This window comes from Dromiciops gliroides, chromosome 2 (genome assembly GCF_019393635.1).
Source record: "Dromiciops gliroides isolate mDroGli1 chromosome 2, mDroGli1.pri, whole genome shotgun sequence".
NCBI lineage: Eukaryota > Metazoa > Chordata > Mammalia > Microbiotheria > Microbiotheriidae > Dromiciops > Dromiciops gliroides.
The window spans coordinates 201,609,298-201,623,343 of NC_057862.1; the positions used below are offsets into that span (position 1 = coordinate 201,609,298).

Below are 14,046 nucleotides of genomic sequence, written 5' to 3' on the forward strand. Positions count from 1 at the left end.
AAGGGGTCCCCTGAACTTGTTGTCTTCTTTAAATTGCCATATTTTCCAGAAATACTGAATCCAGAGTAAGCAGAATGCTTTGAATGTATCAAGGATGAACCCTCACCTGAGCTGACATAATATGTTGTTTGCATCCCAAGTTGGACTCCTTGTATGTCCTTGAGAGTCAAGACAGACAACAGTTGGTCTGTAGTGGACTGTGAAATTGCTTGTGCAGAGCTGAAACCCTTGTAGATAAGCAGACCATCCAATCTTCATAGTCTAGTAGTTCCCAAGGGAAGAGAACATGGCCTTTTGCCATTACCTTTGGGGTTTTATCCTTTTCTCACCTTTACTACAACTTTCCCCCTCCCATGTCACACCCCTTTATGTGAAGATTTCTGTTATCTCCTCCTTCCTATGTCCTGCTGTTAAAAAAATCCAAACTTCTTTATGGATTGTGAACTGTTTGGGTTATACATGCATGTTCATTTGTCATGTAATAAATCTAATTTTCACTCAAGTTTCATGAAGTTGTGATTCCCTGTTGACAGGCTGCAGTCTGTCATGATTTGCTGCACCAAGTCTCCAATGGTGGTTAGTTTAGGATGTTCCTTGGGGCAAGGAGAGTTGCTGAAATACTAGCATTTAACTTTGTTAAGAATAATTTTCTCACTATTTTATTTTTAAAGATTATAAATTATAATTGACTAATATTTACCACATTTCATGGTAGTCAGCATAAAAACATGAACTTAATATCTTACAAATTTTCAATGCAAACAATGCTTAAAGAAAAAAATTCTTATAAATTATATAAAAGATATTTAAGATTATGTTCAAAGTCACCTTCTTACCAGCCTAGATGCTCTGTTTACTTCCTTCTTGATGTCTTCTATTAGAAAACCATAAACACCTTCTTTTTCATCACCCCTCTGCCAAATTCCACTTGACATCAACTAAGAATATAGATTTAAGTTAGAAAATAAATCATGACAAGCTACTTTTGAGCAAAATATCTGCCTTTTAAAAAAGGCAGATTAGCTTACTGAGCTATGCCACCTCACAAATATTAAGTGTACTAGTTCCTATGATTACTTTTCATTCCAACAAAGCAATATAATACTTATGTCCTTTGATTTAGGTAACTTACTGTGATAGGTTCACAGATACATTAGAATCACAAATTTAGAACTTTATGCTTCTAAAGTAACTTCAGAGGTCACCTAGTCCAAACATTTCACAAATGGGGAAACTGAAACTCAGGGAAGGTAAAACACTCCAAGGTCCCACAGGTAGTTAACATCAGAGGCAAGAATTGAACTCAGATCTTCAGAATCCATAAGCCAATATCTTTCTGCTGTATCACATTGCCTGACCAACTAAGGATTGGAGATATAATAAATAAACAAGAAAAAATAACAAGTAAAGGAAGTTATTGTTTATAAAATTTTTATTTTAAAAAACATTTCATTGGTTCTTACCAGTATACAGACACTATGAACAATGGATATATTTTTTAATGTCAGCATTAAATATCTAAAAACCATATGGATATAATCCTGTCCTAAACCATTTTTTCAGTGACTTTTCTGCTTTGGGTTTAAAAACAACTGTCCCTAAAACCAGAACATCTAGTACCAGTATCTTCAATATTAACAAAAGATTAGATCTTCTATAACACTAACATAAAATCAAACTCTGTGCAAATATAATGTTTTCCGATATTGTACAGCACATTAACAAAGTTAGTGGAAGAAGTTAATACTACCACTAGAAATATAACAAAGCTACATTTAGCACACTTATCAAAAGGAAATCTGAGAACCAGGGGAAAGTTTTACTCAGGAAATAATTCTACTGAAGATAGGATATATACAGAAGACAAGTATTTAAAATAATAACGTCTTTAAAAGTCATAGTTCTAACTCCCTATTTTTAATTTGTTATGCTTCATTTTGCAAAATATATTGCCTATGGATCTCCCTCAATCAATATTCAATTAACTTCTAGTATATAAAATAAGCCAGCACATGATTTTACCTCTTTAAAATAGTATTTGCACACATAAACATGTAAGATAAAAATGGAATGAAGCAGGATATGTTTCCATAGCTTTCATGTGCAAAAGCTGATTAAAAAATTTCTCTGAATTATAGAAGGAAGTAGCATGGACAAGTGTAAAATGACTTGGTTTCTTTATTTCCTGTTGAATAGGAGTCTGGAACCCTCTTATTTTTAGTTTTTCCATTTCATTTGGGCAAATCATCTTTATTCTTTTTTTGGTAAGTCACTTTTTGTGTGTGTGAATATTTTCCAAAAATTTATCTTCTTTGCTATTTTTTTGAGTTCAGGTTCAACCTCTTCAGGGACCAGTTTGGCTGACAATCCTCCTGACTTCCTTTTAGGGAAGGGGTAGAAGGATGTAACAACTATAATGGGAGGAAGAAAGCTGCAGCTAAAGACTGACTCCTTTGTCTTATCACTTCCCTTCCCATAGTATGTGTGCCTGATACCTAAGATATAATTTCTAATTAAATTACATATTATTTGGGACAAATCAGCTAATTACTGATATCTCAGTATGACTTTCATTACACAAAAAGCATATGGAATAAGAAAAGCTATTAACTTATTTATTGTAGCATAACTACAATAGTTCTTTTTACTTAAAACCACATATACATATATTTTTTTTTTTTAGTGAGGCAATTGGGGTTAAGTGACTTGCCCAGGGTCACACAGCTAGTAAGTGTTAAGTATCTGAGGCCGGATTTGAACTCAGGTACTCCTGACTCCAGGGCGGGTGCTCTATCCTCTGCGCCACCTAGCTGCCCCTAAAACCACATATACATATTAAAAGTGTTATGACCAATTTTTTAAAAGTTGCATTTCTTAGTGTACGGAAAACAAAAATTATGAACTTACCAACATGGATTAGATGCAGTGAACATTTTTTTTAAAAATCAAGAGATTAATTGTGAATTGTGAGGAAATATTTAATTTACAGGTAATAGAAAAATAATATTCCAAGAATATGGAGAATGTTGGAGATTTACTCTATGGTGACTTACTCTCACTGTATGTACCCAGAACTACATATATTTATTTACTCTATCTAATTGGAACATCAAAGCCATTTGATTGGCAGCATTTTTACTCTGCCCTCTTTCCTTCTGGATACTCCTTTTTCCTTTGAATTCTATGAAACTTCTTTCTCCTGATTCTCTATTTATCCAACTATTCCTTCTTGGTGTCCCTTTGCTTCCTCTTCTATCCCCCTGAAAGTATTCCAAGGTTCTAGGTATTAGCCCTTTTTTCTACTTTTTTCCCCCAATATTTTTCCCTGTTTGATCTCATCTGCTTCAATGATCACTTTTCAATTATCCAACAAAATATTCATTAAGTACCTACTATTCCCAAATTGCAGAAAGGCCCTAAAAAAAAAGACAAACTGTACATAAGAGGTAGTTTCATATACAATCTCCTTTTATCATTCTTTGAATATTGAAACATTCTTGTTGATGTTTATTAATATCCTATTAGAAGAAAATTTAAAATAAATCTGAAAAAAAATGCTGTCTGCCAAAAAAAGAAATTTATTTTTTAAAAAATCTGAGGGGCAGCTAGGTGGCGCAGTGGATAGAGCACCAGCCCTGGAGTCAGGAGTACCTGAGTTCAAATCCGACCTCAGACACTTAACACTTACTAGCTGTGTGACCCTGGGCAAGTCACTTAACCCCAATTGCCTCACTAAAAAAAAAAAAAAAGAAAGAAAGAAAAAAAATCTGATGTTTTCACCCATTTCCCCTGAAGTGTGAGATAAAATTGCATGGACAAAGATGCATGTACAGAGAGAGAGAGAGAGATTTGAAATCTTTTGCTTACTTTTAAACCAACCCTACAAGTAGTAATGAGTAATAGTAGTAACAGTGGCATTAGAATGTTTTTTAGTCAATTTTCTTTGTTTAATCAAAGAACTGAAGTCAGATTACAGTCAGTAAAATGCAGCTATGCCTAAGAAGTGTCTGATGCTCAAGCTTTGGTTTTTCTGTTCTTGGTACTGCTGAATGCTGGCACTGATTTCAGGCTTTTTGTTGTTGTTGTTTTTTTGTGTGACAGGAAAAGTACTAACTACCAATGGGTCAATATGGGTCAGCATTAGCTTATAGTTCACATTCATTTCCAGTCATACTAAGAGTTTAAATTTAAGACCAAATCTCTTACTTTACAAGGATGACCTCAGGAAGTACTAATATGACATTGGGCAAGTCATTCAGACTATGAGCTTCTATTTCCTCATGTAGGATCAGTTAAAATTCTTATTTGGCATTTAAGAGATCTTCACAATTCGGTTCCTTCCCACCTCCTTAGTCTTCTTAGACATTACTCTTCTCCAAATGCTTTACAGACCAGTCAAACTGGTCTGCTCAATGTTCCTCATAAATAAAGCTCATTTCCCAACTTCATGCCTTCTCACTGACTGCCCTGGATGCCTAGAATGCTCCTCTCTCAGCACTTCTACTTTTCTGACCTTTTCCCCTAAGAATCAGTTCAAGTACCACATTTCTGCAGGAGATCTTTCCTGGTCCCTAGCTGCTAATATCTTCACACAAAAGGTAATCTTGTATTCATTTTGTAGGGGTCTTGTAGATGCATGTACGTACGTGTGTGTGTGTGTGTGTGTGTGTGTGTGAGAGAGAGAGAGAGAGAGAGATAGTATGTGTGTCTGGGTGGGGGGTCTCCCTATTAGAATATAAGCTCCTTGAAAATGGGTGTGTTTCACGTTTGTCTCTATATATCCAGCCCTGGGACATAGTTTATACTTAATAAATGCTTTTTGATTGACTATAAAATGAGAATAATATCTACCTCACAAGATTGTTAAAAAACTCAAATGAGATAGTGTATGTTGTGCAATTTTTAAACCTGAAAGCATTACAAAAATATTAGATATCATTCCTCCTCCTCCTATAGCTATTTTGTATTATTTTAAATAAAAAAACATTCATTTCTAAGTTCCAGTATACTGAGCATTGTATAGAGACAATTACCCTATGCCATTCTGATAACACTAGACAAAATTTTAAGCAACACTTTTCTTCAACAACTGAGCCTCTTTGGTTTGATACCTGGTAGTAAGTTCCATTAAACTGCTACTGTAATTGAGTAAACTTCATTGGCATTAAAATCATCTACAACCAAAAAATTTTATAAAAATAAATTATGAAATTCTCTAGACCCCAGCTTCTGAAACTGTGGGTCATAACTCCTTATGGGGTTGTGTAACTGAATGTAGGAACAGCAAAAAATTTGGCAACAGCAATAGGTTATGTATATCTATTTTATATACCTATATACCCAGGCTCACATAAAAACTTCTCAGGTGAAAAGGGGTTGTGAGTAGAAAAAGTTTAAGAAGCCCTACTCTAGGCAAAGAATTGTAGGTAGCCTTTTTTTTGTATGGCCCATGAACTAAGAACGGTTTTTATTGTATTTAAAAACATAAAAACCATTTCTTAGCTCACAGACAAGGCAGCAGCCAGATCTGGCCCTCAGGTTACAGTTTGCTGACCCTGATCTAAACAAATACTCTTATTTTACAAAGGAAGAAATTAAAGTCTAGTTTCCCTAAACTTAAGGAGGAGTGAGGCAATTTGCCACTGGTCAAAAATAGCCTTACTTCTTCCAAGAATTAAAAATTCAAATGATTTAAATCAATCATACTTACCAAACAATAATAATGTATAGTGAGGTTGTGATCCTTGTAAATTTTCTTTTCTCCATACTTTTCAGGATAGTCATCAGTTCTTCGACAAAGAACACAAGCTGAGAGTGAAAGATTTTTTCAAATGTATTTTAAAGCAAAAGCTATGTATCAGATGACAATTCACAAAGCCAATGTATAGTAAGTGACACAGGAGAAATATAAAGCATTTGGAGAAGAGAAATATCACCTTTGGTTGAGGTAATTGAGGAAAGGTTCATAGAAAGGATGGTATTTAGTAAGCTAGTTGTAAAAGCTGTAAATATCTGTGCACTAATTGCCAATAAATAGTTTATTTTAAACCGGGAAAGACAGGAAATAAAATATAAAGAGGAAGCTTATAGCTGTACTTCAGATTCCCTTCTTATATTCCTTTCCATTCTCCTGGAGGACAACTGGGGAAAAAACAGTGAATGAAATGTCCCTACGCTAAGATTTTATAAAGAACAGATAGATAAGAATAATATTTAGTTGATCTAACCCTATTAAATCTAACATTAGTCATTATAAAATACAATATACATACAGATACATAAGCACATGACAAGATCTTAAGATAGGTATTCAAAGTAAAATTCAATTACATCCTATTTGTTGCAGTAAAATTTTAAAAATATTTACATTCTGTGAGGAAAGGTTCAATAGGATATAACCACCACCATTCAAATTACACTTTTCTGGACCTGTTTGAGGACAAAGGCCTCAGTCCCCCTTCCCTCTGGCAGAAAGATCATGTGGTTCAAGTAGTCCTGAGCTGGTCTCAATGAGGTCCTCTTCTGGGCTGCATCCAGATAAGGGAAGATTGAAGGAATATCCCTATGTCACCTCCCCCATTAGCTGAGAACTCAAAGAATAATTATGGAAATTAGGGTTAAGAATACTGCATTCTGGTTAGCTAGCTTTAGTGCATAGATTGTAACCCTTAAGTAATCAGCCAATGATGAAGAAGGGGAGGGTCCATTTCAAGTTAGGGACTAGAGATTAAAACGGGGTCTGATAGCCACCATCCTCTGCACACTGATCATGATGCCCATTCTCAAAAATAAATGAGCCTTTGACACACTGCTGCCAAGTTCCAGAGAATTATTGAGCAGGGGTTGTTTTCCTCTCACATTCCATGTTGAAACTTGCACATTTGCAGAGAGTTTCAAATAACCAGGTTTTTCAATTCAAGTAGGTCATTCAAAACTATTAGAAATATCAGGATATTTCAAAAAGAATACTTCTAGAACTAGAAGATAGAATCTTTAGAACTTAGATCATCTAGTCTAAACTCCTAATTTTATAGCCAGGAAATTAAGATGCTGATGAAATAAAAACTATAAACAAGAAAACTGTTTTTTAAAAGATTAATGTTAACAACTAATATGTACTTAGAGTGAAAATAAAATAAGTCATTAAATTACAATGTTTACTTACCAAAGTTCTGAAGCTGACAAAGGCTATTTTCATTCATGCTAATGTGTTCCACTGAAATTGAGTCCTAGGAAAAATCACAAGTAATTGATCAATTACAAAAGCCAAAATTATCCAAAACTTTGAAACAACTTACTTAGTCATCTTAAGATTTATTTATATGTAGGAGTCTGAAGAGTGGGTACAACTAAGAAAACCATTTAATCATTTCTAGCCACAAAAACTGAAACAGTCCTTTTAGGATGGCTTAAAGACATACATGCAAAGCTGAACTGGATATAAAGAGCATCTATTTCAACCTCATTTAATATATGGAAAAACGAGGGCTTGATTATTTAACTAACATAATTAACCAAGGTCACAGAGGTAATTAGTAGCAAGACTAGTTCTAACCTAGATCTTCTACTTGAGCATTCCATATTCTTCCCTAAGTCATAATAAATTTCCCCCATCCCAAACATACACATTTTAGATTGCTAATTAGATTAACTAGAGTATAGAGAAAATAAAAAGCAAGTTTGTAGTGGCTTTTAATAAACTGAGGTTTGGATTTGCAATCCACATGTTTCATTTTGCTTTAAAGATTTGAGAAAGAGGCATTCTCAGACCTACCTTCCATTCGACTATACAGATACAACTCCCTTATTCTGACTCATTTCCACTTGTCACAGCCAGTAAGCTTAACCTAAAGTTCCTTTCATCTCTGATAATTAGCATTTAAATAACCACATCATCAATAGCTGATCAATCAACAATTATTGATTAAGTACCTACAAGGTTCCAGGCACTGAGGATACAAATTAAAATGAAACAGTCCCTGTCCTCAAAGAGCTTTCACTTTACCAAGGAAGACAACAGGTACAAAGAAAACAGAGAGGGGAGGGGAGAGGCAATTCAAATATGAGAGAGGAAGGGAGAGCTCACTCCAGCTCTGAAATTCACACATAGGAAATACCCCTCTGCCTGTGTGTCTCTCTCTGATTACATGATTCTACACAAAGCCTCCATATAAGGAAGGCATCTAGGCAAGCCATATCTCATTCCTCTCCAGGGTACATTCCAGACTTTTTCTTCCATGCCTCTTCACTGCATGGATACCTTCCTGCTGCCTGCCTACCTTTGTCATTGTCCCCCACACAGTTTTAGCTTTAAACCAGCAGATCACTGCAATAGGCCAAGGATAAGATAAAGAAAGTCTGCACCAGGGTGGTTGCAATGTCAGAGGAGGGAAGGGAGATTATACTAAAAATGTTACAATGGTTATAACAATAAAACTTGCCCACTGATTGGATATGGGGAAAAGGAGAGAATGAGAAATTGAAGATGACAGAATAATGAACTCAATTTTGGACATGTTGGGTTTGAAATCTCTAGAGGATATCCAATTTAAAATGTCTGGGCTGTTTTTTTTTTTTTAAGTTTGGCATTAAAAAGCAAAAACAAAAAACAAAAAAACAAAAAACACCATACAAGGGGAAAAAAAGGGTGAAAAATTGAGGATGATTTCAAGGTTTCAAACACCAGAGACTAGGAGAATGATCTTCTCCAGATTTGTTAAGTCAGGAAGAAGAGTATTTGAGGAGAAAGACAATAAGTTTTGTTTTGGAAAAATTAGATCATTAATTTGTATCTGGAAGATAATTTGGTTCCTACCTAGTCCAACCCATTCATTTTGTAGATGAAGACACTGAGGCCAAGAAAAGTTATTACTTACCTAAGATCACAAAGGTAGTAAACAGAAAAATCAATTTGAACCCAGAAAAGAACTTTATGAATTGATGTAGTTAATTAAGGAGAACAATTTATAAAATGGCAATTTTTTTAATTTTTAATTTTTTTCAATCTTATAAGTATTTTATTTTTTCCAGCTTATATGTAAGATAGATTTCAACATTTGTTTTTATAAGATTTTGGGTTCCAAATTTTTTCCCCTCCCTCCCCAAGACAGAAAGCAATCTGATATAGGTTATATATGTACAATCACATTAAACATATTTCTGCATTAGTCATGTTGTGAAAGAATCAGAACAAAAAGGGAAAACCTGAAAAAAGAAACAAAAAACAAAAGTAGAAAAATTATGGTTCAATCTGCATTCAGATTCCACAGTTCTTTTTTCTGGATGTGGAGAGCATTTTCCATCATGAGTCCTTTGGAATTGTCTTGGATCATTGTATATTGCTGAGAAGAGCTAAGTCTATCACAGTTGATCATCGCACAATGTTGCTATTACCGTGTACAATGTTCTCCTGGTCCACTTAAGTCTTTCCAGGTTTTTCTGAAATCTACCTGCTTCATCATTTCTTATAGCATAATACATTACATTCATATACTACAATTACATTCATATACTACAACTTGTTCAGCCATTCTCCCATTGATGGGCACCCCCTCAATGTTCAATTCTTTGCCAAAAATGGCAACATTATAAGGTGTAAGGGCTAAAATTCTAGCTATACTATCTAAAATCTAATGAGTGGTCGCCAATAAATTATAAGCTTTAGCAAGAGTATTTAAGTGTTTAAGTATTTATTAAAGAGCATTAGGATCAGAAAGGTAAAAATCTAACTATTTCTAAGAGACCCTATCATCCGACCCACCATGGCGAGGTCAGGAACCAAAAGAGAGCACACCCCTCCACCAGCATCTGCTTCCTACTTTGTGTCCTCCTTCCAGAAATGGGAGGCTCCTCAAGTTGATGGGCTGGTAGCCTTGATAGACACTACCCACGAGCAAACGTCACTTCCTGACGCCAAGGACCTTGACTGCGTGGCTTGCCCTCAGAGGCCTTCTCCTCATGGCAGAGCTTTTCTACAGCAAATCTCCAGCAGGTTGCCCCATTCCAATCGTTACAAAGGAAAAACAACTTTGAAAGAGTTTCAAACTCTGATCAGTGTAATGATAAACCACCATTCCAGGGGAATAAAGATGAAGCACACTATCCACCAGAAAGGTGATGGTCTAAACAGCAGAATGATACCCACTGAAACAAAGCAATCATGATAAAATAATGGAATTTGGCAGATGTCCAGGGGCCCCATCTGTTTGATTTAGTATTGTTTTAATTGGGTGATAATGAGAAACTAAGTATTTACTTAAGGGTTATACTACTGACATCAGCAAGAGACCACTCTCAACCAATCAGCTAGAAGGACCTCCCATTTTGGGAGGGAGAGAGGAACTAGGAAGTGGACCCTCAATCACAGAAGCAGTCTCTTTTTGGTGAGGAATAGGCTAGTGGTGGTAGACTAGTCATTCCCCACCGGTTTGGTGGTGAGAGATCACACGAGCTGCTAGGAAAGGAAATTGTTTTCTTTCTCTCTGGCGATACCAAATTAGATCTAAGATAGTATTTCCATGCTAATAAGGAATCTGTTCTCAATCTCTCTCTCTCTCTCTCTACTAACTTTTAATATATATTTTAAATAAATCCTTAAATGCCTAAACTCTTGCTGAATTTATCAGTGATTTTAGCCAGCTTCCCCCCCAGAACTGGGGGGGGGGGGGCAGATTAGGACACACATTTAGATTTTAAACAACACACAATACTTTTGCACATTTCTAATTGATGCTCTCCCATTCAGAAAAGAGGCATTCTAAACCTTTTCATCTTTCCTCAAACCTCCTTGGGGAGGAGGGATAGTCCCACAAAGAAGGCAGGTCTTGAGCCAAGTCTTGAAGGAAGCCAGGGAAACCAAATAGAAGTGAAGAGGGAAAACATTTCAGGCAAGGGGGACAATGAAAAGGCACAGAATTATGAGATGTGTCATGTGTGAGTAACAGCAAGAAGGCAGGTGTTGGATTGTAAAGTACAAGAAGACTGAGGAAGTAGAAAGGGCTTTAAAAGCCAAATGGAGGCAAAAACAAAAACAAAAACAAAAGCAAAAACAAAAAAGGGGCAGCTAGGTGGTGCAATAGATAAAGCACTGGCCCTGGATTCAGGAGGACCTAAGTTCAAACCCGGCCTCAAACACTTGACACTTACTAACTGTGTGACTCTGGGCAAATCACTAAACCCTCATTGCCCCCCCCCAAAAAAAAGCCAAATGGGGCATTTTATATTTAATCCTGGAGGGAATAATAGGGAGCCACTGGTGTTGTTGAACAGGAAAGTAACATGGTCAGATTTGAACTTAAGGAAAATCCCTTTGGCAGGTGAGTGAAGATGGATTCTAGCAGAGAGAGACTTAAGTCAAGGAGACAAACCATAAAGCTATTTCAATAGCCGAGGTATGAGATGATAAGGGCCTGTACCAGTATTAGTGGCTGTGGTAAATGGAGAGAAGAGGACACATATGAAAGATGTTAAGTTTTCATGGAAATAAGACTTGGTAACAGACAGGATATGCAGAATGACTACAATCAAGGAAATGAAGATGAACCTAAGATTGGGAGCCTGGTAACTTGGGGGATAGCAGTACCCTCTACAATAACAAGGATGTTTAGAAGAGGGGAGGATTTAAGGACAAAGAGGACAAGTTCTGTTTTAGAGATGAGTTTGAGATGTTCAAGAAGCTTTTGGTGATACAAGACTAGAGTTCAGAAGAGGTTAGGACTAGATATAAAGACCTAAGAATCATCAGCATAGAGAAGATAATCGAACCTATGGAAGCTGATAGGATCACCAGGGGTGAAAAGGGCACAGGACAGAGCTTTGGGGGATTAACCAAGGTTAATGCCCATGACCTGGATTAAAATCCAGCAAAAAAGACTGAGAAGTCAAACAGGAGAACAGAGAGAGTAGTCTCACATTTGAAACATCCCCATTAGATTTGGCAGAGGTTGATGATGACTTTTAAGTGATCAGTTTCAATCCAATGAAGAGATCAAAAGTCATACTACACAGAGTTAAGAATTGAGTAGGGGGGGGCGGCTAGATGGCACAGTGGATAGAGCACCGGCCCTGGAGTCAGGAGTACCTGAATTCAAATCCGACCTCAGACACTTAACACTTACTAGCTGTTCGACCCTGGGCAAGTCACTTAACCCCAATTGCCTCACTAAAAAAAAAAAAAAAAAAAAAGAATTGACTAGGAAAGAGAGAAAATAGAGGCTTCAGTTGTAGGTTGCTTTCTCAAAGAGGTTAATGAAGAAGGAGAGGGGAGAAAAAGGACAATAGCTTGCAGACAAGTAGTAGACATCAGGTGAAGGTTTTTAAGGATGGAGTAGATATGAGCCTGTTTGCGGGCAGCAGGGAAAGAGCCAGTAAATAAGAAGAGATTAAAGATTGGGAAAAATATAGATGAGAGAAGGGAAAATTTTTTGGAGAAGAGAGGAAAGGATAGAATCAGGGCTGTTTCTAGATAACTGCCTTAGTAAGAAAGGCCAGCCACCTCTTCGTGAGAGATGGCAAAGGAGGAGATGAGGAAGATATTTGAGTGACATGAAATATGGAGGGGAAAAGGAGGGAGCTCTTTTCAAATAACCTCAATTTTTTTTCTGTTAAGTATGAAATGAGGTTGTCAACTGAGATGGTAGGGGTGGGAGGAGGGAATGTAATAGGAAAATTGAGGAAGGATGAAAAGGCTTAGAACAAATTATTAGAAATACAAATACATGGGGGGGGGTCAGTGAGGTGGCGCAGTGGATAAAGCACTGACCCTGGATTTAGGAGGAACAGAATTCAAATCTGACCTCAGACTCCTAACATTTATTAGCTGTGTGACCTTGGGCAAATAACTTAACCCTCATTGCCCCCCCCCCCCAAAAGCAGGGATAGGAATACAAATACACAAAAACAAGATACAATCTGTGAAGTCAAAACAAACAATAATGTTAAAAGAAAATATGATCTCCATGTGAACATACATATCAATCCTTAAGACAGGATACATGGAGACAACTTAAGGATCACAGGTCTCACAAAATAATATGACAAGTCAAAAAGCTAACACCATTATGCAAGAAATAATGCAAGAAAAGGTCCCACAACTCTGAACATAGAAAACAAAAGTCCAATTGAAAGAATCCACAGATTGTCCCCCAGGAGGTAAAAAAATACACCACCACCACACCAACAAAGACCCTCTGCAGCAAACTTCAAGACATATATTGGTTACATTTAACTATTCCAATGACAAACAACAAAACTCTGCAAGGAGGAGAAAGGCTTCAAATAAAGGCAATTTGAATATGAGACTGTTCCTCACCCCACATAAACTGCAAAAGAGAATGGAATAATGTTCCAAAGAGCAAAGGAGCTCAAGAAGCAACTCAATAATCTACAAATTTGGTCTAATAATCAATGAAAAAATAGGATTTCAGTAAGAGAGGCATTTGAAGGTGTTAGAAAAAAAGAGAGGAGCAAATCATTTGCTTTGCAAAACTCCATACAAAAGAAACAAAGATCAGCAAGTACAGAAATTAAGGAAGGCACAAGTAAAGAAATAAATAACACCAGGAAAAAAAAAATGGACCCCCCCCCAACAATCTATAAACAGGAGGATCTCTACAAGGTACCAACAACAACAGGAGGAGGTGGTGGAGGAGCAAGCATAGATTTCTTTCTAAAAGTCCACAAGAAGAAAACCAGAATTAACCTATGCCCAAAGGGCTATAAAGCTGTGCCAATACCCTTTGACCCAGCAATACCACTAATAGGTCTATATCCCAAAGAGATCATAAAAAAGGGAAAAGGATCCAACACATACAAAAAATATTTATAGCTGCTCTTTTGTGGTGGCAAAGAATTGGAAATTGATGGGACTCCATCAATTGGGGAATGTCTGAACAAGTTGTGGTATATTGAATGGAATGAAATACTATTGTGCTCGTAACAATTCGATGAATGAGCAGGCCAATTTCAGAGTAACCTGGAAGGACTTACATGAACTGATGTGAGTGAGATGAGCAGAACCAGAAGGAACCATTGTACACAGTATCAACA

General features: G+C 36.5%; 1 protein-coding gene across 1 annotated transcript in view; it reads right to left on the minus strand.

The window, feature by feature from the left end:
- The window catches only part of G2E3 (G2/M-phase specific E3 ubiquitin protein ligase), a 66,600-nt gene that overhangs the window by 36,120 nt on the left and 16,434 nt on the right, over positions 1-14,046 (minus strand). The window contains 3 exon segments of the mRNA XM_043985816.1: positions 837-938; positions 5,711-5,808; positions 7,166-7,229. Of these exon segments, the coding sequence (XP_043841751.1) occupies positions 837-938; positions 5,711-5,808; positions 7,166-7,229 (264 nt within the window).